Source organism: Salminus brasiliensis, chromosome 12, assembly GCF_030463535.1.
Source record: "Salminus brasiliensis chromosome 12, fSalBra1.hap2, whole genome shotgun sequence".
NCBI classification, from domain to species: Eukaryota; Metazoa; Chordata; class Actinopteri; order Characiformes; family Bryconidae; genus Salminus; species Salminus brasiliensis.
The window spans coordinates 26,093,868-26,118,827 of record NC_132889.1 but is presented as its reverse complement, the minus strand read 5'-3'; the positions used below and the strand labels follow the sequence as shown (position 1 = coordinate 26,118,827).

Sequence of the window (24,960 nt, the reverse complement as noted above, 5' to 3'; positions counted from 1 at the left end):
TCTCACATCCTCCCACTGATCAAACTCATAACCTGCTCATCAATATCTAGAAGACATTTCTCTCAGTAATCTCTTATCTGTGTGTGTTGGATCAGTTCCAGTAAATCTTCAGTAAAGGTCTCCCAGTGGTTTGATCTGAACTTCAGTCTTTTAGCTGCTGTTCAGTTTAGTCTGAGTCTGAAGATCTGAATCTCTCACAGGAGAACTCCATTTGAACTCACTCTCTTTACTGCTCTTGTCTGGACAGTCATCCCTGACTCTGATCTGCTGTAGACCATCCTTTCCCATTTTCAGTGGCGTTCTCAGTAACCATGGATATCACAACATCTCCCTGTAACTGAGTTTCTATAAACTCCTGATCCTTTTAGAATGCTGTAGAAACCTGTTTCCCTCTTTTAGTCCTTCTCACTCTTATTCTTTCCAGCTCAGTGTGTTTGATTCTGCTGCTTCTGTGCTGAAGTCTCTCTGATATAATGTCTAGAATAGGAGACTGTATTCTCCATCAGCATGAAAAATGCACAGCAACAGTTTTGAACTTCTGCATTTTATTAAACTTCATCAAACAACTTTATTGTACAGCAGAAAAGATGAAGGACTACGTAAGCAGGAGATGATCCAGTGTGTGTTGATGAAATCAGCATTCTTTCACTACACACTAAACTACTGTTTCTATTCAGCGCTGCCAAGTAATGACTGTTAGTTTGAAGAAGAGCAGGATGAAGGTGGAGCAGATCTGATCAGGGTCAGTCCGTGCATTCAGACTTCTTCATCTTTTTACTGGTAGCTTTTGAGGCAGCAGACACTTCACATGTTATGTCTTTATCTTTATCCCACTCTGATCTCTCAATGCTCAAATAGCTGCTCAGTCGGAATTTCTTATTGGGCTGCTGCTCTGCAGAGCCAGTGGTCACTCCACTGCTGACCGGGTTTCCGCCCACCAGCCAACGCACATCAGCAAAACCAGTGGACAGGTCACTGACCACACACACTAGAGTGGCTTTGTTAGACTTCAGCTCTTCACTGGACGGAGGAAAGATGGTCAGAACAGGAGGAGGAACAGCAGAGTCTGATCAGAGAAAGAGGAAGGAAGAAATTATTCTTTAAAAATGTAAAATAAGAAAATCAGAAGAGTTTAGGTTTTTATATTAATTTACATTTTAAGTCAAAAATATGGAGAAAATGAACTTGAATAATTTAAACTTTTTCTTGGTTTAATTTACTGGATATTTCAATATGACAAATGAGAGAAAGAGAAATTAAATAATCATTTAACAAAAACTAGATCAACATTTATTCAAATTTAACAGATTATATTTTATCACTGTAACCCGAAACCTTCTATCTCCATTGTTTTCACTTTATGACATAATTTGAAACTGGCATTTGTTCATTTGACAAAAGTTCATGATGATCAAACAAATACAACAAAAAAGGTCCAGAATTACTTGAAATAAAATAGTTTTATATTTGCTTCCATTAAAGGTTTCCCCATCTCATGAAAAGTTGCCATTTTGGAGATATTAGGTTTCTGTAGAACAGCAGCAATTTACTCAACAGAGAAGTTCAAAACCTAATAAAGTTCAGGTCATTTGCTGACCGATGCTGCAGTTCCACTATTCCATGTTGATCAATACTTTAGTTTTTTTCTAAACTTTTTATATTTGTTTTAGGAAAGATGATTTTATTAATTTTATTAATATGTGTTATTATTTCATAATAACTATTTCATAATATTAAGTTCACTGAGTATGACTGTAGACTACTGTACTCTCCTCTTTGTATTAAATAAATCAAATAGATTTCAGTTATCAATAATTCTGTACTAATTCAGTTAAAACACATTTTATAAAAGGTATACTTTAAATTCACCCAGAATCAACAGAATCATTTCAATAAAGCATTTAAATTACGCAGCATATTTAAAATTTTCCACAGCAATATTTTTTACAGAATATTCTGCAGACTATAAAACACACAGTATAAATTTATAATCTGAGGATTTCACATTTGAGAATAGCAGAATGGTTTAATATTCATATTACAAGCCAAGCTTTTTACAATTAGTCAAACTAATTTCATATTTTAGGTAATACTTAAATATTTAATCAAATATAAGTGAAGCAGTGTAATGTAGATGAAGAGAAGAGTTTCTTACCAGTGACGATCAGCTTTGTTCCTTGGCCGAATACCACAGTGCTTCACTTCATATCCTCACCCGTACAAAAACCTCCTCAGTTTCAGAAGTGAAAGTAGCGGAACTGAAACATCCTCTAGACTTCAGCTCTCTCTTCTACTGTCTATGATCAGCACTGAGTCCTTCCACATCCCATTTCCCTCTCTGTGAACTCCACATCTCTGTTCTCCTGGGATTTCTTCACACGTCCTGCTCAAGAGAACTGCACCTATTACCCCCACCTTTCTGCTCCAGCTGAGAAATGTGCTGAATGAAATGGAGAAGTGAAGGTGAGCAGTGAGGAGGTTTTTGTCACGCTCTCAGTCACTGTGATACAGCTGAGCTAGCAGAGCTGTCCCATGTTCCACAGTAATACACTGCAGAGTCTCCTACCTCCACATTACTGATTATTAACTGGTAGTCGATATTTGAAGAAGCTTTAGATGTGAAGCGTGCAGATGGAAAATCAGCTCCATATTCATTAGGAGAGCTGAGAGAATAATAAAAGCTCAACACAAACTGAGGAGCTGCTTCTGGAACTTGTTTATACCAGGCGACGTAGTTTTCATCTTTAGCGATGTTACAGTCCATGCTGACAGTTCTGCCCTGGTCTGTCAGAACTGAAGGGGTCTGTGTCAGAACTTTCTGTGAACTGACCCCTAAAACATAAAGCAACATTGGAGCTGATGTCATTTTCATTTTAAACACAATCAGAAACAAACAAACCCATCAATGTAAAGAGAGAAGCAGGAGGAGATCTCTTACATGCCAGAGCAGGGAGGAGAGCACAGAGGGTGGCCAGCATGATGTCTGTGTGATCAGCAGAGAGATGAACAGAGTGGAGGATGAAGAGAGGAGAGAGTGGAAGAGGCTTTCATAAAGAACTAAGGGAGGGGGCTGGATCTCTCACCATCCAATCAGCTGTGACTTTGTTTGATAACATTTCTAACAATATGTGTGAAGCAGAATTAATTTATGGATTTTCTGGATTACGTTGATATTAATGAACTCAAGCCCAGTTTTTAGTGTCTCATTTTAGATCTAGATAATTTCTTACCAGTTATCTTTAACTTATTAAAGATATTCTGCTGAAAATACACTGATCTTTTAGATTGTAATTAACCTGTGACTAATCCAATAATTGCAGAAAATCTTTTTGTCAGTAATCTGATCAACCTGTTTATGTGTTACAATGCTCTGCTGAACCCTGTGAGGAGAGACACATTCACTGGGTAGATTGTGGCTGAAGGGAAGAGTGGGATGTAGCAGCAGGTTGAAATACGGGACAATGCTGAATAATTCTTTTATAAACTGTGTGATTTATTCACAACAGTGAAGACAAACAAAAGAAAAACTGTACAAACACAAAACAAACTGAATTAAAAGGGTGACCTGACTCGTTGACAGCAAAGGTGTATTAAAGCATTCACATTCATTACTCAGGTAGAAGTGGAGATACTAGGGTTTAAAAAGACCTCTATAGAAGTTGTATCAACTTAGGCTTTATACTCAAGTAAAAGTGTAAAAGTACTGGTTTCAAAACTACTTAAAGTATAAAAGTAAAAGTAATGTAATGAAAACAAAGGAAAAAAGCTTAACGAACGACTATAATGACTATAAAGTTATATTAAAATGTTAATGTTGAAAAAAGTTTGGGGGGCACTAGACGACCTGTTTCAGCTGCATATCTGCCCATTGGAAATGAATGCATTTTATTAATATCAAATATATTAAAAAGTTCATCTATGTTTACTACTGAACATTAACATGTGTTTAATGGCTCGAAGTCTTGGTGTAGTGATGGATGATCAGTTATCGTTCTCAAGTCATGTTGCAAACGTAACTCGGTCCTACAGATTCCTCCTGTGCAACATCCAGAGAGTTCGACCCTTCCTCTATAGAGAGACCACCCAGGTGCTCGTTCAGTCTCTCGTCACTTCTAGACTTGACTTGACTAGACTCTCTTCTGGCTGGTCTCCCTCTGCGCACCATCAGGCCCCTGTAACTTATCCAGAAAGCAGCGGCACGGGTCGTCTTCAACCTTTCAAAGTTCAGCCATGTCTCTCCACTGCTGTGTTCTCTTCACTGGCTTCCTGTAGCTGCTTCCCGCATCAGATTCAAACCCCTGACGCTGGCCTACAAAGCCAAGAACTGACCAGCACCTCCATACTTGAGCTAATGGTTAAAAGCCGATCCGTTGGGACATTTCACTCGAGTTCTCTTGAGTCTCTGTCACGGACATCTTCATACTAGGCTTCATACGTCTGCTAAGTCTCACTTTCCGGATGGAGCGATTTATCTGGAAAGATTTTTTATTTACTAAATAATAAAATAATTACTCCAGTAAAGTATGAATAACTAAAATGTATACTTAAGTAATGTAACTTAGTATTTGTACTTCGTTACTTGATCATTCTATTTGGCAGTACAGGAAAGTAGAATAAGTTTTGGACCACAGGACTTTACTCTCAGCTCTAGTCCTTCTCAGACTGCTTGCTTTGTGAGGTAAGTATCTGCAAGCCCCCCTTTCTTAACCATCCCCTACCTCTTATAGGGTCAGCCCCACTCCTGCGTCACCTGAGCTGAACCATTACCCTGCACAGGGGTGTTGCTGGATGTTGAGTGAGTTAAAACAAGCATAAATAAAATCAGTCATAATCATAAGGCTTTAATCTGTAATATCACCAGTATCAGTATTAAATACAGTGAGACATTTCCTCATGTGTCTCGTTCTGGTTCTGTAAGAGAGGGTAAAAGAACATCACCCCTCTCATGAGCGACCCCGTCTGCTTAAACTAGGGTAGAGCTCGTGTTTCTGTTAAAGCTCTATATGAACAGTTTCTCCACATTTTACTCACCTGCAGATTTGTAGCAGTGTGTTCGCAGAGGCTGAGGAGATACGAGTCTAATTTAGGGGGAAGTTTTACTTTTGAGCATTATAAATGACTACTTCCATTTTTTCTAACACAAGTGTTTCCTGAGCAAACTGATTCTCACTGCCCCCATAAACAGCTTTTAGTTCCACAAATATGATTCTCCGGTTTTCTTTTTTGCTCTCGGCTTTTTCTGTGCAATGGATCAGTTTACGAGAAACTCCTGCGAGGGTTTAAGATTCAGAGCCGCCGGTTGAGACTCTTGTTCCCTGCAAAGTCTGAAAGTGTGTGGTGTTTCCTTCAGATCAGATTGTGCACTGTGAGGACTTTACTGACCAACAACGATCAAGGACAGAAAATCTGTGAAGAAAATCTCATTATGGTTGGAGTCTCTCACGATTTCCACATCGGTTAGGATTTAATATCCTGCAGTGTGAGACAGGCATTAAACGCTGATTGCTGATTTCTGCTGATTTCCACAGTCTGTTTTCACACATGCTCAAACTGAGAAATCTGAGACAGCGGTTAAAAAGTAACGTTATACATGCAGTGAAAATTCAGATTACTGAGCTAAAATCCAGCTCTGATCATCTGATTTCTTCATCTTACTCAGACCTAAGAAATCGGAGTCTGTTACATGAAGAATCAGAAAACTGCAGAAAGGGGTTTAAGCGCATGTCTCCTCGCCCCTGTAGACTCGAGGAGTCGAGACGGATCCATGTGCTGGGTTTATCATCATTTATAGACAATTGTCAAAAAGACAAAACCAAAGATCAACGGTCAAAGATCAGTCCAAAGAACACAGACTATCAAACACACAAGGGCAGGGATCACTGAGACAGGTGTAACTAGCAGCACTTCTCAGAGAGTAGCTGTGTGGAGGGAGTGTGAGTAGAGCGGCTGATGAGGGTCCTGATTGAGGGCAGGTGTGAGAGTATTCCGGTGAGCCGGACCTCTGGTGGTCAGGAAAGGAATTGCAGTTTTAGAGGGGTGAGAAATTGCCTCTATATAAAGTTTAATGTAAGACAGACCCCCCTCTTATTTCTTTTCGTGATCAAACTACTGTTTCGTCTCACATGCTGTTCGGCCATTCAACCAGTAGGTGGCGCTTACAGCCCTGTTGATTGTCTGGTCGCTAGTTTCCAGCACTGAGCATGCGCAGTTCAGGAATAAACGCGGGCTGATTTCGGGTAGGATTCTCAGTGAATCTCTGTTTCTTCATTTAACCACAGATTAACAGATGTTATTGGACATATTGGACTAGCTATAATCATGTGTGTTTGGAAGAGAAGCTGTAAGCAGGCAGTGTGTACCGTCAGCCACCAGCAGGGGGCCTGGCCAGTAAAGTAGGAAAGCTGGTGGAGCTGGAGCAAAGAACTCCAAGCCCCAGAAGCCCAAGCGGTAATCAAGGCTGACCAGACTCACCTGTGTGGCACGGTATAAATACACCCAGCCAAACACAATCCCCCCGTCGCCCCTTTGTAGAGGGCTGAACAGAAATAGTGGGTCTGAGTTGTGAACAGTCAGAAAAATGTATCTAAATAAAAAGCTGAAAGAAAAGAGTAAATGCTACAAGTAGACAAGAAAATCAAGAGCTAGAAAGAAAGAGTTTAAGTTGAAAAAGAGTTTGTTGTAATCCGTGGTGAAAAAAAACAAAACTAGAAAAAAAAAATAATTTGAGTTGAAAAGAGGTTTAGATTGTCCTTTGTTTGAGTACACACCACCCCTGGTGTTTCCTTTGTTTATTTTCCTGCCCTTTTTTCTATATAGCTTTTATAACTGGGTTCCCTTTTCCAGGGTTGGGAGTTCGAGCCCCACCACAGCCACAGTCTCACCAAACACTAATCTTATATTGATTTAAGACATTCACCATCTGTTACACACACCATAAAATAATAAACCTGAAAAATGGGTAGTATCATTAAATAAATAAATAAACCTCACACCACATCGTTACAGAAACTAAATGTTAAATATTAAAAATTGATTAACATTTATTCTTTAATTGGAAATTAAATGTTTGTACTAGGATGTGTGTATGTATGCATGTCTACCTATTACATATTTTATATATTGCTTTTATACAAATAATGAGAAGAAAGTTAGAACAGGAAAAGTATTAATAGAGAAATAAACTGCTTACCTGTTCTGATGGATCCACGTTTGTTTTATTTAAAACACACAGTCCACTACAGTAGAGTATTACATTGACTGTTACATTTCGACATTCTGTCTATCCGTTTTCACATAGAAGAAATCAGTCATTACCATTGTCTTGTTGTTTTCACTAAATCATATTAACCCCATAAACAGAACCATCAGAAATAAAATATTAGTCAACAACGACAAATGACTCAAACACGTCTCCCAAATAGATTTTAGAAGACAGATCTCTGCACTATCAAAACTATTGTCTATGGATTTATTAATGATTACAGGCCTAAATGTTGGAAGGGATATTTCAACTTTGCTGAAAATCCTTCTGTTTCTTCCTAAATCTGCAGTTATGGAGGTAAAATGTTGTGCTCTGTTCTGCTAACGTTCATTTTTGGAAGTGTGAATCTCTAATCTGCTTTTAGTAAATACACTTTTGTTGCCCCTTTATTTCCCACAGTTGCATCATTTTCATAATTTATACTCAGTAACAGAAACTTACATCTGGAAGAAATGCAGCAGTGGCTACATGTCAATTCCCAGTTTTCTGTGGTGTAATTGACATATACTCAGCATGTGGGTAAAAGAGTCTTTATACCTGTAGTGAAATTCTTTAAGCTCTGGGGTTTTTAAGTCTGGATGTAATGGAATAACAAAGTAAGATTATGGAAGAAATGAAGATTATGGTCCTTTGCATGTTGTCTGATTTTCAGTCAAATATAAAGTCATCTACTGACTTCTCTCACATTCATTTATCATATAAACACCAGCCATCAGTTCATCAGTCCACTGAACAGGTTACAGAACAATGTGCTTAACAGCATCCTTCAGACCACACACCTGAACACACACAAACACCTGAACACTCACAAACAACTGAACACACACAAACACCTGAATACACACAATTCATGATCACTAGTTTCACTGAATATCATCTGATTTACTGAATCTGTGTCCATCTGATTTAGACATCTCTGCTGTGTGTTTGAGGTGTGTGCTAAAATGAAATCAGAGAGAGAGGAGTGTTCATTTTGAGATGAGTATTTTTTAAGTATTCATTCAAATGTATTTTAAGATTTAGTTTATTCTTCACATTTTAACAATCATTCTTATTTAATGTTGCTCTCTGTAAAAAATCAAGAATTTTAAACGATTCAAACAAGCAAACATATCTCAACAAGCATCTCTGTCTCTGTCTCTGGTCTTTCCTGCTGATCAGAGGTCTCATCATCTGAGCTCCTTACACACATAACAGAGTTTTACTGTTTCCGGTGAATCAGATCTTTAACCTCGATTCCAAAACAGGGGCAGAACCTATGATGAAGTTGAAGACAGGCAGTGGTTGAATGTTGTAATGTGATTCTAGGAAAGGACGATATGTAGCCTCTGATTTAAATGTATTAAAGGTATTTTCTGTTTCTTCATTTTTAACTGTGAAGCAAGACAAGACAAAGGCAACCAGCTGAGAGTTCATAGGGCTAGTAGATCTATAAAGTTATGGACAGTAATAATGTGTTCAGCTTAGCATAACAGCATGATAGTAATAGTTACCAAAAAGTTAAAAAAAAGACCTAAAGTTGCCAAGATATTGCTAAGAGAATCCCTCCCTATGCCTATCATCTCATGTTTCCACTGTTGTCTGAAAGCAGAAGTGAATGTGAGCAGTGAGGAGGTTTTTGTCATGGTCTGAATCACTGTGATACGTTCTCTCTAGCAGAGCTGTCCCATGTTTTACAGTAATACACTGCAGAGTCTCCTACCTCCACATTACTGATGATCAAAGTGTAATCTGATTGAGAGGAGTGTGTTGATGTGAATTTAGGAGAAGAGAAGCCAGATCCATAGAAAGCAGAACTATCACCATGATAGTTCATTAACACATACTGTGGAGCTCCTCCTGGAACCTGTTTATACCATCGAGCAGCACTATCAGTAACAGTCCCCAGATTACAGTGCATAGTGGTCTTCCCTCCTTTAGTCGGTGTGAGAACAAGGGGCTTCTGTGTCACCACAGTCACACCACTGACACCTGCAATAAAAGCAGCATCATGTTACATTTCTTCATGCTCACATTAGATTTAGGCAAGTGCTGAGGAGCTCCAGTGCTGTGAAATCTTACATGAGAGAGCAGTGAAGAGAGTGCAGAGTGCTGGCAGCATCTTGTCAGTGTGTGATGCTCTCTGTGCTGAGTGAAGAGATGAGCAGCTTGAGGAGCAGATAAAGGAGAGAGTGCAGGGACGAGCTATAAGAGAGTCAGGAGGGGGCAGAGGGAGGAGTCAGCTGACTACACACTATATGTGACCTTCTACACACTCTCATGTGTGAAAGGATATATAAATGATTGATGATCAGATATCTCCTGTATGGAGTAACTTAATGAGACTGATGTTAAACAGCAGTGTTGAAGTTTACATCAGGACATATTGTGTATTAATGATATTTATATTTCTTAGATAAACATATATTAAATATTTCCTTTTAAATTTTGTTCTCTCAGATTAAAATCATTTAAACCAGTAAAACGTTGAGTTTGTTTTTCACCCATTCTGAGATGATACACAAAGAAACCTCCTCATTTACATGAAGCTAAAATTACAAAGAGCTTCCAGCAGGTGTATCCTGAGTGAGAGAGGAGGAACACACTGATTAGTGAACTGTATCATCTCTGTGGGGAATTTCCACGTCAGTGCACCTCTCTCTGATCCTTCACTGCCCCCTACAGCCGGGTTTGAGTGGATTTAAAAGTAGCACATGAAAATACCTAATAAGGAGCAAATTCCCCCAAATCTTCCTGAAACACATCAAACTCTGGTCTTCCTGCACTGCTGAGTAAACCCCTCTCCTGCTGAACAGTTGACTGCAGTTCACGCTTCTGCTGACAGATGGAGCTCTTCACAACATTCAAGGATTCAAGGATTCAAGGAGACTTTATTGTCATTCGCATCACATGTGGTACATGGGGTGGAACGAAATTGTGGTATCCAAGGACCCAGTTTTACCCAGACAGCAGTACTTAAATAAATAAAATATACATAAATATATAAAAATATATGTAAAAATGAAAATAAAATACAGAGAGAAGTAAATGGAGAAGGTAGCAGCAGAGTGTATTTAAAGTGACTAGTGTCGTCATCACCAAATCCCGCTCCCCTCCTCTTTATTATCCCTCCATACCAGCCCTTCTTCATTCACTCCTTTTACTCCAACTAACTGCACATCCATCAGTAACTCAGATATGATTGAAATCAACTACGTCCATTTTCAGTGACATTAACACTGATGATCAACATCCCAATATCTCACATCCTCCCACTGATCAAATTCATAACCTGCTCATCAATATCTAGAAGACATTTCCCTCAGTAATCTCTTATCTGTGTGTGTTGGATCAGTTCCAGTAAATCTTCAGTAAAGGTCTCCCAGTGGTTTGATCTGAACTTCAGTCTTTTAGCTGGTGTTCAGTTTAGTCTGAGTCTGAAGATCTGAATCTCTCACAGGAGAACTCCATTTGAACTCACTCTCTTTACTGCACTTGTCTGGACAGTGATCCCTGACTCTGATCTGCTGTAGACCATCCTTTTCCATTTTCAGTGGCGTTCTCAGTAATCATAGATATCACAACATCTCCCTGTAACTGAGTTTCTATAAACTCCTGATCCTTTTAGAATGCTGTAGAAACCTGTTTCCCTCTTTTAGTCCTTCTCACTCTTATTCTTTCCAGCTCAGTGTGTTTGATTCTGCTGCTTCTGTGCTGAAGTCTCTCTGATATAATGTCTAGAATAGGAGACTGTTTTCTCCATCAGCATGAAAAATGCACAGCAACAGTTTTGAACTTCTGCATTTTATTAAACTTCATCAAACAACTTTATTGTACAGCAGAAAAGATGAAGGACTACGTAAGCAGGAGATGATCCAGTGTGTGTTGATGAAATCAGCATTCTTTCACTACACACTAAACTACTGTTTCTATTCAGCACTGCCAAGTAATGACTGTTAGTTTGAAGAAGAGCAGGATGAAGGTGGAGCAGATCTGATCAGGGTCAGTCCGTGCATTCAGACTTCTTCATCTTTTTACTGGTAGCTTTTGAGGCAGCAGACACTTCACATGTTATGTCTTTATCTTTATCCCACTCTGATCTCTCAATGCTCAAATAGCTGCTCAGTCGGAATTTCTTATTGGGCTGCTGCTCTGCAGAGCCAGTGGTCACTCCACTGCTGACCGGGTTTCCGCCCACCAGCCAACGAACATCAGCAAAACCAGTGGACAGGTCACTGACCACACACACCAGAGTGGCTTTGTTAGACTTCAGCTCTTCACTGGACGGAGGGAAGATGGTCAGAACAGGAGGAGGAACAGCAGAGTCTGATTAGAGAGAGAAATGATGAGGATATTATTAAATGGAGGGAAAAAAACCCCAAAGAAACTCAGGACAGAAAAATAGACATTTTCAGTCTTTATATTCATTTACATTGTAAGACAAAACAAGTAGAATATGGAGAAAATAGACTTTAATTGTTTTATTTTTTCTTTGTTAATTTTACTAAAAATAATAAAGCAACAAACAAAAGAAAGAGAAATTAGATTATCATTTAACAAAAGAAATTGATGAACATTTTCAGTTTTAACAGGTTATATTTCATCACTGTCACACGAAAACCTTGTTTTCTTGTTTCCATTGTTTCATACTTTTTGCCATAACTTGGAACGGGCATTTTTTTCTCATCAGAAGTTCATGATGATCAGACAAATCCAAATACAAAAAGTCTTGAAGTATTTGGATTTTTAGAGATATTTGGTTTTTACACAACTGCAGCAATTTGCTCAACAGAGAAGTTCAGCACCTAATAAAGTTCAGGTCATTTTCTGACCGATGCTGCAGTTCCACTATTCCATGTTGATCAATACTTTAGTTGTTTTCTAAACTGATATTTTTGTATTTGTTTTAGGAAAAATAATTTTATTACTATGTTATTATTCCACTGACTTTCACTGAGTATGACTGTAGACTACTGTACTCTCCTCTTTGTATTAAATTAAATAGATCAAATGGATTTCAGTTATCAATAATTCTGTACTAATTTATTTAACACATATTATATAGAAGGTATAATTCAATCAATAGAATCATTTCAATAAAACATTTAAATTACGCAGCATATTTGAAATTTTCCACAATCATATTTTTTACAGAAAACTCTGCAGACTATAAAACACACAGTATAAATTCATAAAAACATTTGAGGATAGTTGAATGGTTTAATAATCATATTACAAGCCAAACGTTTTACAATTAAAAATAAGTCTAACTAATTTCATATTTTAGGTAATACTTGAATATTTAATAAAATATAAGTGAAGCAGTGTAATGTAGATGAAGAGAAGAGTTTCTTACCAGTGACGATCAGCTTTGTTCCTTGGCCGAATACCACAGTGCTTCACTTCATATCCTCACCCGTACAAAAACCTCCTCAGTTTCAGAAGTGAAAGTAGCGGAACTGAAACGTCCTCTAGACTTCAGCTCTCTCTTCTACTGTCTATGATCAGCACTGAGTCCTTCCACATCCCATTTCCCTCTCTGTGAACTCCACATCTCTGTTCTCCTGGGATTTCTTCACACGTCCTGCTCAAGAGAACTGCACCTATTACCCCCACCTTTCTGCTCCAGCTGAGAAATGTGCTGAATGAAATGGAGAAGTGAAGGTGAGCAGTGAGGAGGTTTTTGTCATGCTTTCAGTCACTGTGATACAGCTGAGCTAGTAGAGTCATCCCATGTTCCACAGTAATACACTGCAGAGTCTCCTACCTCCACATTACTGATTATTACTGGTAGTCGATGTTTGAAGAGGCTTTAGATGTGAAGCATGCAGATGGAAAATCAGCTCCATATAGATCAGGAGAGCCATCAGAATAATGAATCCTCAACACAAACTGAGGAGCTACTTGTGGAACTTGTTTATACCAGGAGACATAGTTGCCCTCATACGATGTTACAGTCCATGCTGACAGTTCTGCCCTGGTCTGTCAGAACTGAAGGGGTCTGTGTCAGAACTCTCTGTGAACTGACCCCTAAAACATAAAGCAACATTGGCACTGATGATCATCAATATCATTTTAAACACAATCAGAAACAAACAAACCCATCAATGTAAAGAGAGAAGCAGGAGGAGATCTCTTACATGCCAGAGCAGGGAGGAGAGCACAGAGGGTGGCCAGCATGATGTCTGTGTGATCAGCAGAGTGATGAACAGAGTGGAGGGTGAAGAGAGGAGAGAGTGGAGGAGGCTTTCATAAGGAACTGAGGGAGGGGACTGGATCCCACATCAAGCAGTCAGCTTTGACTTTAGTCACTGAACTGGAGAAGAATCTCTTGATATGTGAAAAACGTTGAGGTATGGGCTCCACAAAACCTCACAATTTGTCTCTTATCAATACCACTCAAATTCTCACACTTGTTAATTTTTCCTGCTTTCAACACATCAACTTTAAGAACTGACTGCTGTAATGTGTTGCTCACTTACAGCGGGGTTTGAACCCAGGCCGCCGTGTTGGAGGGCCGGCGCGCTACTGAGTGAGCTACCACGATCACGTGACCAACGGGCCCAAGTGCAGAGTCTTTCAATCTTAGAGCAGGTAAACCGGAAATGAAAAGTAAAATTTCTCGGGACTCGAACCCAGGCCGCCGCGTCACGAGACTGACGCTCTGCCGCTTCACCAAAGCGGCAGTTATGAAAACGGCCAACAAATGAAACTTAAAAGGAGATGGGTTTAATAACAAAGGACGCCAGGGGAGAACTGGCTACCTCTTTAACTCTAGAGGGAAAAACAACTGAAGAGCAAAAAGGATCTCCCAAAAGAAACCAGAAAACTGAGAAGTTACAGGGAAGACAGACACCTGCCTTCCTCTGTAACACGAGTGTATGCGTGCTACGCGCACACACACACAGACACACACACCAGGGAAGACAGACACCTGCCTTCCTCTGTAACACGAGTGTATGTGTGCTACGCGCACACACACACAGACACACACACCAGGGAAGACAGACACTCCTGCCTTCCTCTGGTACACGAGTGTATGAGTGCTACGCGCACACACACACACACACAGACACCGGGAGAGAGACTCGGGAGGGAAACACACGAAGGGGAGTGACACACACTCAGCCTTCCACTCGAGACTACACAGGCACACAGATACACACACCACCAGAATCAAAAGATCCAGCAGTGGGGCAACTGGATCTGTGTGCCTATATAGCCTACTGCCCAGGTGTAGGGAATTGGGCTCAATCACTAGCTGGGGTGACTCGGGGCCTCCCCCTGGTGGCAGGAGGAGGCCTTGCCCTAGAGCTACCCCTTACAGGACCCCCCCCCCGAGGGGCGGCACCCGACGTCCCCAACCCAGCTACACGGTCCCGACGAAATGCCCGGACGAGCCCGGGATCCAGAATGTGGCGGGAGGGCACCCAGGACCGCTCCTCCGGGCCATAACCCTCCCAGTCCACAAGGTACTGGAGCCCGCCTCGGACCCGCCGGATGTCCAGAAGGCGCTTGACAGTGTAAGCTGGCGCACCGCCAACTGTACGCTGGCCCGGCGGATCGGTGGAACCCACGGAACACAAGACCGGCTTGAGGCGGGACACATGGAAGGTGGAGTTAACACGCATTGAAGGGGGAAGGGCAAGGCGGTAGGCAACAGGATTGACCCGCCGAAGGATCTTGAATGGCCCGATGTAACGAGGAGCCAGCTTGCGAGGGGCACCACGTAAGGGCAGATCCTTGGCTGAAAGCCTAACCCGTTGCCCAGGGCGATAAGTGGGAGCTGGCAACCGCCTCCTGTCAGCGTAGCGTTTCTGAGTAGCTTTCGCAGACAGAAGGGACTTGCGGGCCTTCTGCCAGGTCTTACGGCAGCGCCTGACTAGCAGTTCTGCCGAACGAACCCCCATCCCCGTCTCCTGTCCGGGGAACATGGGCGGAGCATATCCATACTGGCACTCAAAGGGGGACATTCCCAGGGATGAATGCCAGAGGGTGTTATGTGCATACTCCGCCCAAATGAGTTGATCAGACCAGGTAGACGGGGAGGAGGAGGCCAGACAGCGGAGGGTGCGCTCCAGGTCTTGATTGACCCTCTCTGTCTGGCCATTAGACTGGGGGTGAAAGCCAGATGAGAGGCTGGCCTCTGCCCCCAATAGTCGACAAAAGGCCCCCCAGAACCGGCTGGTAAATTGAGGCCCACGGTCTGACACGATGTCTGAGGGGAGTCCGTGAACCCGGACCACCTGATTGAGCACCAGCTCGGCCGTCTCCTTAGCGGTTGGCAGCTTTGGGAGAGCCACAAAGCAGCCAGCCTTGGAGAACCGGTCCACAATGACTAGAATCACCGTGTTGCCACGTGACCGGGGCAACCCAGTGATAAAGTCAAGGGACAGGTGAGACCAAGGACGTGAGGGGACGGCCAACGGAAGTAGTAGACCAGTGGGCCTGGTTCTGGGGTCTTTACATTGGGAGCACACCAAACATGAGGCCACATGAGCTCGTACGTCTAGTTCCATGCGGGGCCACCAAAACCGCCGCCGCAGAAGCTTGAGCGTGCGCTTAGTCCCTGGGTGTGCTGCCTGGGAAGACGCATGGCCCCACTGAAGCACCCGTTCCCTTACAGGCCCGGGTACATAAAGCCGATCCGGGGGGCCACCACCCGGATCAGGCTCAGTAAGGTGAGCCCGCTTGATTGCGTCCTCCAGTCCCCATCGGACGGGCGCCACGATCCGGGTTTTGGGGACTATTGTCGTGGGTGTGTTTGATTGAGGAGGGGGCTCCCACTGGCAAGAGAGAGCATCGGGCTTGGTGTTCTTCGAGCCCGGTCGGAATGACAGTATGAAATCAAACCGAGTGAAGAACAATCCCCACCTGGCCTGGCGCGGATTAAGACGTTTGGCCTGCTGGATGTAGGCCAAATTCTTGTGGTCCGTCCAAACCAGAAAGGGATGTTTTGCTCCCTCAAGCCAGTGTCTCCACTCCTCCAGCGCCAGCTTTACTGCTAGCAGTTCACGGTCACCCACATCATAGTTCCGTTCCGCAGGGGTGAGGCGGTGAGAGAAGTAGGCACAGGGGTGCAGCTTCTGGCCAGGACCAGACCGCTGGGAGAGGACAGCCCCCACGCCTACCTCAGAGGCATCCACCTCTACAAGGAACGGGAGTTCTGGGTCAGGCAATTGGAGAACCGGGGCCGTGGTCAACAGGCGCCTTAGCGTGTCGAACGCCTCCTGGGCTTCCGTGGACCAGACGAACCTCCCCGATGTTTTTCTTGTTAAGGCGGTCAAAGGGGCTGCCACGGAGCCAAAATTCCTCACAAACCGCCGGAAGAAATTGGCGAACCCAAGGAAGCGTTGGACTAGGCGCAAAGAGGTTGGACGCGGCCAGTTGTCCACGCCCTTGATTTTGGCCGGGTCCATGCGCAGGGTGTTGTGGGACACAACAAAGCCCAGAAAGGAGATTGTCTGCGCATGGAAATGAGATTTCTCTACTTTCACAAAAAGGTGGTTCTCCAGGAGCAATTGGAGAACCCGGCGGACGTGGGTGACGTGTTCGTCTACAGACCTACTATAGATGAGGATATCATCTAAGTATACGAACACGTACCTGTCCAATGCCTCCCTGAGGACCTCGTTGATGTAGCGCTGGAAGACGGCGGGTGCGTTCATCAATCCGAATGGCATGACGAGGTACTCGTAGTGCCCAGACGGAGTGATAAACGCCGTCTTCCACTCATCACCCTCTTTGACCCTAACCAAGTTGTAGGCACTGCGCAGGTCCAGCTTGGTGAAGATGGAGGCCTGCTGCAGTGCCTCAAAGGCTGAGGTCATGAGGGGCAATGGGTAGCGGTCCTTGGTGGTAATTTTGTTGAGACCCCTGTAGTCAATACAGGGTCTCAAACCCCCATCCTTCTTCCCCACAAAGAAGAAGCCGGCTCCGGCTGGGGAAGTGGACGGCCGAATGAACCCCAGAGCCAGGGCCTCCTGGACATAGTTCTCCATTGCCTGGCGTTCTGGCGCCGACAACGAGAACAGCCTACCCCTAGGGGGGGTAGTGCCAGGGAGGAGGTTGATAGCAATGTCAAAAGGTCTGTGGGGGGGCAGCAATTGGGCCTGTCGTTTGCTGAACACCTCCCGAAGGTCCCAGTACTCTTTCGGCACTTGCAAGGGGTCAAAACCTTCAGGAACGGTGTCGGTAGCCACAGAAGCCCCTGGGGCCTTGAGGCAGGAGGACTGACAAGCTGGCCCCCATGCCAAGACAGACCGAGATAGCCAGTCCACATGGGGGTTGTGCCGCTGGAGCCAGGGGAAACCCAGAACCAACTGCAAGTCGGGAGCACTAATGATGAAAAACACTATCCGCTCGGTGTGAGGACCGACTCGCAGCATAAGAGGGTGGGTTTGGTGGGACACCACCCCGGGCTCCAGTGACCGACCATCTATAGCTGCTATGGGCATAGGCTCCCTTAAGGGGACCAGCGGCAGGGCCAGCTTCCTGGCAAGGCCAGCATACAGAAAGTTCCCTGCTGCTCCAGAGTCCAAGAAGGCAGGCAAGCGGACCTCAAACATCCCTGACGCTAGTGTGGCATTGAGGAATACCCCCTGGGCCCGAGGGAGAAGCGTCAGGTCAGTCAGTGGTCTCCCCTGCCCTGACGGACATTTGGCTTTTCCAGAGAGCTCGGGGCAAGCAGAACGGAGATGCCCAGAGACCCCACAGTAGAGGCACCTGCCCTCACGCATGCGGGCTTCACGCTCCTGCCGTGGCAGGCGAGTGTGCCCCAACTGCATGGGCTGGACACCACCATCAGGAGGCTCCTCTAACCCCCTAAAAGAGCCAGAGACAGCCGGTGGGCCATTAGAAGCTCGAGGGGCTTTGGCACTCCGCGCCCTTCGCCTCTCCTCGAGACGGTTATCAACCCGTTGGGCCAGCTCAATGAGTCGATCGAGGGAGGTGGGAGGGTCACGGCAGGCCAGCTCATCCTTGAGCTCTTCACCGAGACCATGGTGGAAAGCCGAGGTGAGAGCGCTGGCATTCCATCCACTCTCTGTCGATAGCGTGCGGAATTCGATGGCATACTCAGCCACCGACCTTTTTCCCTGACGCAGGTGCAGGAGGCGGGACCCTGCCTCTTCTCCATGGAGCGGAAGGTCGAAAGCCTGTGACAGCGCAGCCGCAAACCGGGCCGTGGAGGCACATACGTGGGGTTGGTGCTCCCACACCGGGGTGGCCCAGGCTAATGCCCTACCGGTGAGGAGAGAGATGATGTATGCCACCTTAGCACGCTCAGAAGAAAAGTGGGATGGTTGCAGCTCGAAAGCCAGTGAACACTGAAGGAGGAACCCTCTACATCCTCCTGGTTCACCAGCATAGCGCTCTGGGGCTGGTAGAGGGGGCTCAGCATAAGGAATCATGGCTGCTTGGGCAGGGGCAGCCTCCTCCTGGGGAGGTTCAGGAGTGTGCTGGGCTACTAGATTTGTCAGACCCTGCAGCTGAGAAAGGATCTGCTGCAGGGCCTGCTCATGCCTCCTCACAGTCACCCCCTGATTAGCTAGAGTGGCTTTTACCTGCTCTAGATTGAACATCTCTGCTGGGTCCATGTCTTGGCTGGATCTTTCTGTAATGTGGTGCTCACTTACAGCGGGGTTTGAACCCAGGCCGCCGTGTTGGAGGGCCGGCGCGCTACTGAGTGAGCTACCACGATCACGTGACCAACGGGCCCAAGTGCAGAGTCTTTCAATCTTAGAGCAGGTAAACCGTGACTCCGCTCACAAGTCCTGTCAGGAGTGGTTTTGGGTAACTCTGTTCTTGTTGTTGCTTTCTTGTCTTTGTTTTGCTCCAGTCCCACCTGCGTTGCCAAGTTTATCTTGTTTATCAGTTTTGTCCCTTATTCTGATACTACCCTAATTTTTCCCTTGTTTGTATTCCCACTCTTTTGTTAGCCTGCCTTTTGTTTATTAAAGTCTTGCATCATCCATTCCCTGCAGGTGTTTCCTTGTTTGTCTTGTAATCAAGAAACCTACTCTTGATCCTAGTGTATTGTCTAATTACAGATCCATCTTAAATTCATTTATATCAAATATATATTAGAAAGAGCTGTGGCAAAACAATTCTGCTTATACAAGAGTAAAAATTAAATGTTGGAGAAATTCCAATCTGGATTCGGACCCTTATCATAGCATGGAGACAGCCCTAGTGAAGATTACGAATAATCTCCCTTTTGCCTCTGAACAACGCTGCATATCTTTTATTAGCCCTACTTGACCTCAGTGCAGCCTTTGATATGATGGATCACACTATTTTACTAGAATGATTAGAAAAAAATGGTTGGAATCACAGGAACAGCCCTGCAGTGGTTTAAATCATATTTAACTGAGTGCTATCAGTTCATAAAGATAAAAGGTTATCTTCAAATTACACAACAGTAAGATATGGAGTTCCGCAAGGCTCTATTTTAGGGCTGCTATTATTTACGTTTATGTTACCACTGGGCTCAGTTAATTTCCATTGTTATGCAGATAACAAACAGTTCTATATATCAGCCAAACCTGATAAATTTAGATAAAGCAAAATTGATGGTGTAAAGGATCTAGAACTCTGAATGTCCCGTAACTTCCTTCTTAACAGTAACACAACTGAGGTTCTCCTTTTAGATCCAAAAGACACTAGAAATAAACTATCAGACTTAATGTTAGACTTGGCACTGCACTGGCTCCCAGGTAAATTTTATATTGACAACAAATTTCTTTGTTTTCCTTGTTGCTGTTGGCTTGCTCACTGGGGGTCTTTTTATGTTATTTATTTTTTGCTTTTACTAATTTATTCTTTTACTAATTATGTAAAGATGCTTTGTGACATCAGTTGTAAAAAGCACTATACAAATAAATTGACTTGACTTGAGCTGTCCTCAAATGTGAGCTATGTTTACAGAGCATGTCCGTGTCAGGAAACCAACAAATCTACCAAATCTGCCAAGAATATTAATAAAATATTAAAATAGAATATCTCCAGAAGCTGATGTCTAGTCAAGAGCTATGACATTACAGAATTTTGGGAGAAGACCTATGTGTGCGGTTGAGAAACACTGCCCTAGGCTAATGTATTTTGTTTTTTGGTCAGAGAAGATTAGAATGGTTATTTTACTTTATTTATTTTGTAGCTATATTTTGACTCAGGTCAGGAAATGGTCAGGTTTTGTTCTGTTTCTTTCTTTGGTATCATCCAGCATGATTCTCCTAGTGTTGTACTAGAGAACCCAGCACTTTTAAAACGTGTGAGTGTACAGCTTTTAACAGCTCTTTTGATTGGTAAGTGATTGGTCTGGGATTCTGCTGAAGTTCTCATGTTTCCACTGTTGTCTGAAAGCAGAAGTGAATGTGAGCAGTGAGGAGGTTTTTGTCATGGTCTGAATCACTGTGATACACCCTCACTATCAGAGCTGTCCCATGTCTGACAGTAATACACTGCAGAGTCTCCTACCTCCACATTACTGATGATCAAAGTATAATCTGATTGAGAGGAGTGTGTTGATGTGAATTTAGGAGAAGAGAAGCCAGATCCATAGCGAAGAGAACTCCAGCCGTGATAATTATGTAAAACAAACTGTGATGCTCCTCCTGGAACCTGTTTATACCATCGAGCTCCACTACCAGTAACAGTCCCCAGATTACAGTGCATAGTGATCTTCTCTCCTTTAGTCGGTGTGAGAACAGGGGGCTTCTGTGTCACCACAGTCACACCACTGACACCTGCAATAAAAGCAGCATCATGTTACATTTCTTCATGCTCACATTAGATGTAGGCAAGTGCTGAAGAGCTCCAGTGCTGTGAAATCTTACATGAGAGAGCAGTGAAGAGAGTGCAGAGTGCTGGCAGCATCTTGTCAGTGTGTGATGCTCTCTGTGCTGAGTGAAGAGATGAGCAGCTTGAGGAGCAGATAAAAGAAAAAGTGCAGGGACTTATATACAGGAGCTATAAGAGAGTCAGGAGGGGGCAGAGGGAGGGGTCACTGAGAAACACACTCCTTCTAATGGCAATGTGCAAATGTGTATTGTTTGGTAGAAAGCAATAATGAATATTTTCATGTTCATGTTCTCTTGAACATCATGTCGTCCTCCACCTACATGCTGATACAGATAACTGCTGTAGACTAGAGAAAGACACCCAACTGAAAACATGCTAAACTCCTCGCAGACAGTGACTAGACTGATTATCACTCAACCACACACTCCATCATTCCTCACAGTGCTATCATATCCTAATAATGAAGGATTTTCAGGGGACAAGGCAGCAGAGATACATGTCATGCCAGATTAACATTATACACAACATATGGATGAAGTATGTGAAAGTGTGTTCACCCACCAAGTGGAGCTGTGTCATAATTTAATTTGGGGAGAAGCACCACGCCCTGAACTCCTCCTCCTCGTCCTCGTACTCTTTACATACTCAGCTTCTCATTTTAACTATGTGTCAAGCAAACTTCACAGCACAGTTTATTGTTCCATAACCACAGGGATTAAAATACAAACTATCTTCATCTTATTCGTGAGATATAGAAGTGTGTAAATGTTGGTCCCACCGGTGAGTCCAGGGATTGTTAAGAGTTACTCTCCTGGAGTTTTATGAAGGCTAATGAAGATTTGGGATGTTAGCAAAATATACATTCCTTTCAAATGCTTTTCTCCTTGGATTATTTCCTGACAAATATAGATATTAATAATTAAATGAATTAAATAAATGCAGCTACAATTATGTTATTTATATTTGTATTTTCTTATTGCTGTACATCAATGACACTCTGGAGTGGTTTAATTTTGGATATTTTTATCATCTTTGTCATTTTGCTTGACTGAAGGTTCTTTACTGATGTCTAAATGACTCTTACAATAAGCTCATTGTACTCCTGAAAGGAGTGTTATAATTTGAGGTGAATGAGATGTAGAGTGCATTGTTAAATTTAGGATGGTCTGACCTTTACTGCATACTAAACACTATCAAAGAGGTGAAGAACTCATTATAATATCAGGAGGAGGGAGCTAACAAAATTAACCCACTAAACCCAAATAATTAATTTAAAATCGTATTAATGATTTACTTAATTTAACTAAACTATACTCATTTAAAACCATTTAAACATTAAACATTTAAACATTAAACATCAACTCCACTGTTTTCACTGTTGTCTGACAGCAGAAGTGAATGTGAGCAGTGAGGAGGTTTTTGTCATGGTCTGAATCACTGTGATACACCCTCACCAGCAGAGCTGTCCCATGTCTGACAGTAATACACTGCAGAGTCTCCTACCTCCACATTACTGATGATCAAAGTGTAATCTGATTGAGAGGAGTGTGTTGATGTGAATTTAGGAGAAGAGAAGCCAGATCCATAGTAAGGAGAACTCCAGCCATGATAGTTCATTAACACATACTGTGGAGCTCCTCCTGGAACCTGTTTGTACCAAGCAGCAGCACGACTAGTAACAGTCCCCAGATTACAGTGCATAGTGGTCTTCTCTCCTTTAGTCGGTGTGAGAACAGGGGGCTTCTGTGTCACCACAGTCACACCACTGACACCTGCAATAAAAGCAGCATCATGTTACATTTCTTCATGCTCACATTAGATGTAGGCAAGTGCTGAGGAGCTCCAGTGCTGTGAAATCTTACATGAGAGAGCAGTGAAGAGAGTGCAGAGTGCTGGCAGCATCTTGTCAGTGTGTGATGCTCTCTGTGCTAAGTGAAGAGATGAGCAGCTTGAGGAGCAGATAAAGGAGAGAGTGCAGGGACGAGCTATAAGAGAGTCAGGAGGGGACAGAGGGAGGGGTCAGCTGACTACACACTATATGTGACATTCTACACACTCTCATGTGTGAAAGGATATATAAATGATTGATGATCAGATATCTCCTGTATGGAGTAACTTAATGAGACTAATGTAAAACAGCAGTGTTGAAGTTTACATCAGGACATATTGTGTATTAATGATATTTATATTTCTTAGATAAACATATATTAAATATTTCCTTTAAATTTTTTGTTCTCTCAGATTGTCAGGTTGTCCGATTCTCAGGGTGTCCTCCTGGACAGCAAACTGGACTGGAAGGCCAACACAGAGGCTGTGTACAGGAAGGCGATGAGCAGACTCTACTTTCTGAGGAAGCTCAGGTCCTTTAACGTGTGCAGCCATATGCTGGAGACCTTCTACCAATCTGTTGTTGCTAGTGCTGTCTTCTTTGCTGCAATCTGCTGGGGAGGCAGCATCAGGAGTGGAGATGCCAGTAAGCTCAACAAACTGATCAGGAAAGCTGGATCTGTCCTGGGCTGCTCTCTGGAAGGCTTTGAGGTGGTTGTGGAAAGGCGGACTCTGAGCAAACTCACTGCCATTCTGGAGAACACATCCCACCCTCTCCATGATCTACTGGTCAAGCAGCGGAGCACTTTCAGTAACAGGCTCCTTCAGCTCCGCTGCAGCAAGGAACGGTACAGGAGATTGTTTCTCCCAACAGCGATCTCACTGTACAACGCCTTGTCACTGTGCCGGGACATTATTGTGCACTGAGTGTACTAATAGAACAGTCCCGCTGTTTCTCAATCGGACACTATTCAGTTCATCAGTATGTACTGCCACACAGCTCTGTCATCTGCACTGCCACTTTAAAACTCTATTGTTTATCACTTATACTGTACTGATACCCCAGGATGCCTTGCATCACTACGTTATATTAATGTAGTCACTGCACTGTTACATTACACATAATTCATTCTGTATATTACATTATATTAATGTAATTACTGCACTACAATCACTTTTTATGCTTTTATGCCTTTATCATGCTGTTCTCTTGTTTAATTTTGCTGCTGTAAAAACTGACTTTCCCCATGGGATAAATAAAGTGATCTATCTATCTATCTATTAAAATAATTTAAACCAGTAATATGTTGAGTTTGTTTTTCTCTCATTCTGAGATGATACACAGAGAGACCTCCTCATTTACATGAAGCTAAAATTACAAAGAACTTCCAGCAGGTGTATCCTGAGTGAGAGAGGAGGTACACACTGATTAGTGAACCGGATCATCTCTTGGGGAAATCTCCACATCAGTGCACCTCTCTCTGATCCTTCACTGCCCCCTACAGCAGAGTTTGAGTGGATTTAAAAGTAGCACATGAAAATACCAAGAAAGGAACAAATTCACCCAAATCTTACTGAAACACATCAAACTCTGGTCTTCCTGCACTGCTGAGTAAACCCCTCTCCTGCTGAACAGTAGACTGTAGTTCACGCTTCTGCTGACAGATGAAGCTCTTCACAACATCACCAAATCCCGCTCCCCTCCACTTTATTCCCACTCCATACCTGCCCTTCTTCATTCACTCCTTTTAGTCCAACTAACTGCACATCCATCAGTATCTCAGATATGATTGAAATCAACTACATCCATTTTCAGTGACATTAACACTGATGATCAACATCCCAATATCTCACATCCTTCCACTGACCAAACTCATAACCTGCTCATCAATATCTAGAAGATATTTCCCTCAGTAATCTCTTATCTGTGTGTGTTGGATCAGTTCCAGTAAATCTTCAGTAAAAGTCTCCCAGTGGTTTGATCTGAACTTCAGTCTTTTAGCTGGTGTTCAGTTTAGTCTGAGTCTGAAGATCTGAATCTCTCACAGGAGAACTCCATCTGAACTCACTCTCTTTACTGCACTTGTCTGGAC

General features: G+C 43.1%; 1 protein-coding gene and 1 pseudogene across 3 annotated transcripts; both read right to left on the bottom strand.

The window, feature by feature from the left end:
* Window positions 1–528: 528 nt before the first annotated feature.
* LOC140573747 (immunoglobulin lambda-1 light chain-like) lies at window positions 529–3,049 on the bottom strand. 3 transcript variants are annotated; one of them, XM_072693280.1, is made up of 4 exons: window positions 2,939–3,049; window positions 2,509–2,832; window positions 2,156–2,185; window positions 529–1,066 (listed from the first exon to the last, which is right to left on the bottom strand). In XM_072693280.1, exons 1-4 carry the CDS (start codon window positions 2,976–2,978, stop codon window positions 744–746), a joined length of 717 nt encoding a protein of 238 aa, XP_072549381.1. In that variant the 5' UTR covers window positions 2,979–3,049; the 3' UTR covers window positions 529–743. The 3 variants fall into 3 exon arrangements, 2 of the variants coding, with proteins under 2 accessions (XP_072549381.1, XP_072549380.1); XM_072693279.1 differs by having other exon boundaries at window positions 2,156–2,189; window positions 2,510–2,832; window positions 2,939–3,048; XR_011980679.1 differs by lacking the exon at window positions 2,509–2,832 and having other exon boundaries at window positions 1,020–1,066; window positions 2,156–2,440; window positions 2,939–3,000.
* A 7,979-nt stretch (window positions 3,050–11,028) lies between these two features.
* On the bottom strand, window positions 11,029–23,015 carry LOC140574249 (immunoglobulin lambda-1 light chain-like; annotated as a pseudogene).
* Window positions 23,016–24,960: the final 1,945 nt, after the last annotated feature.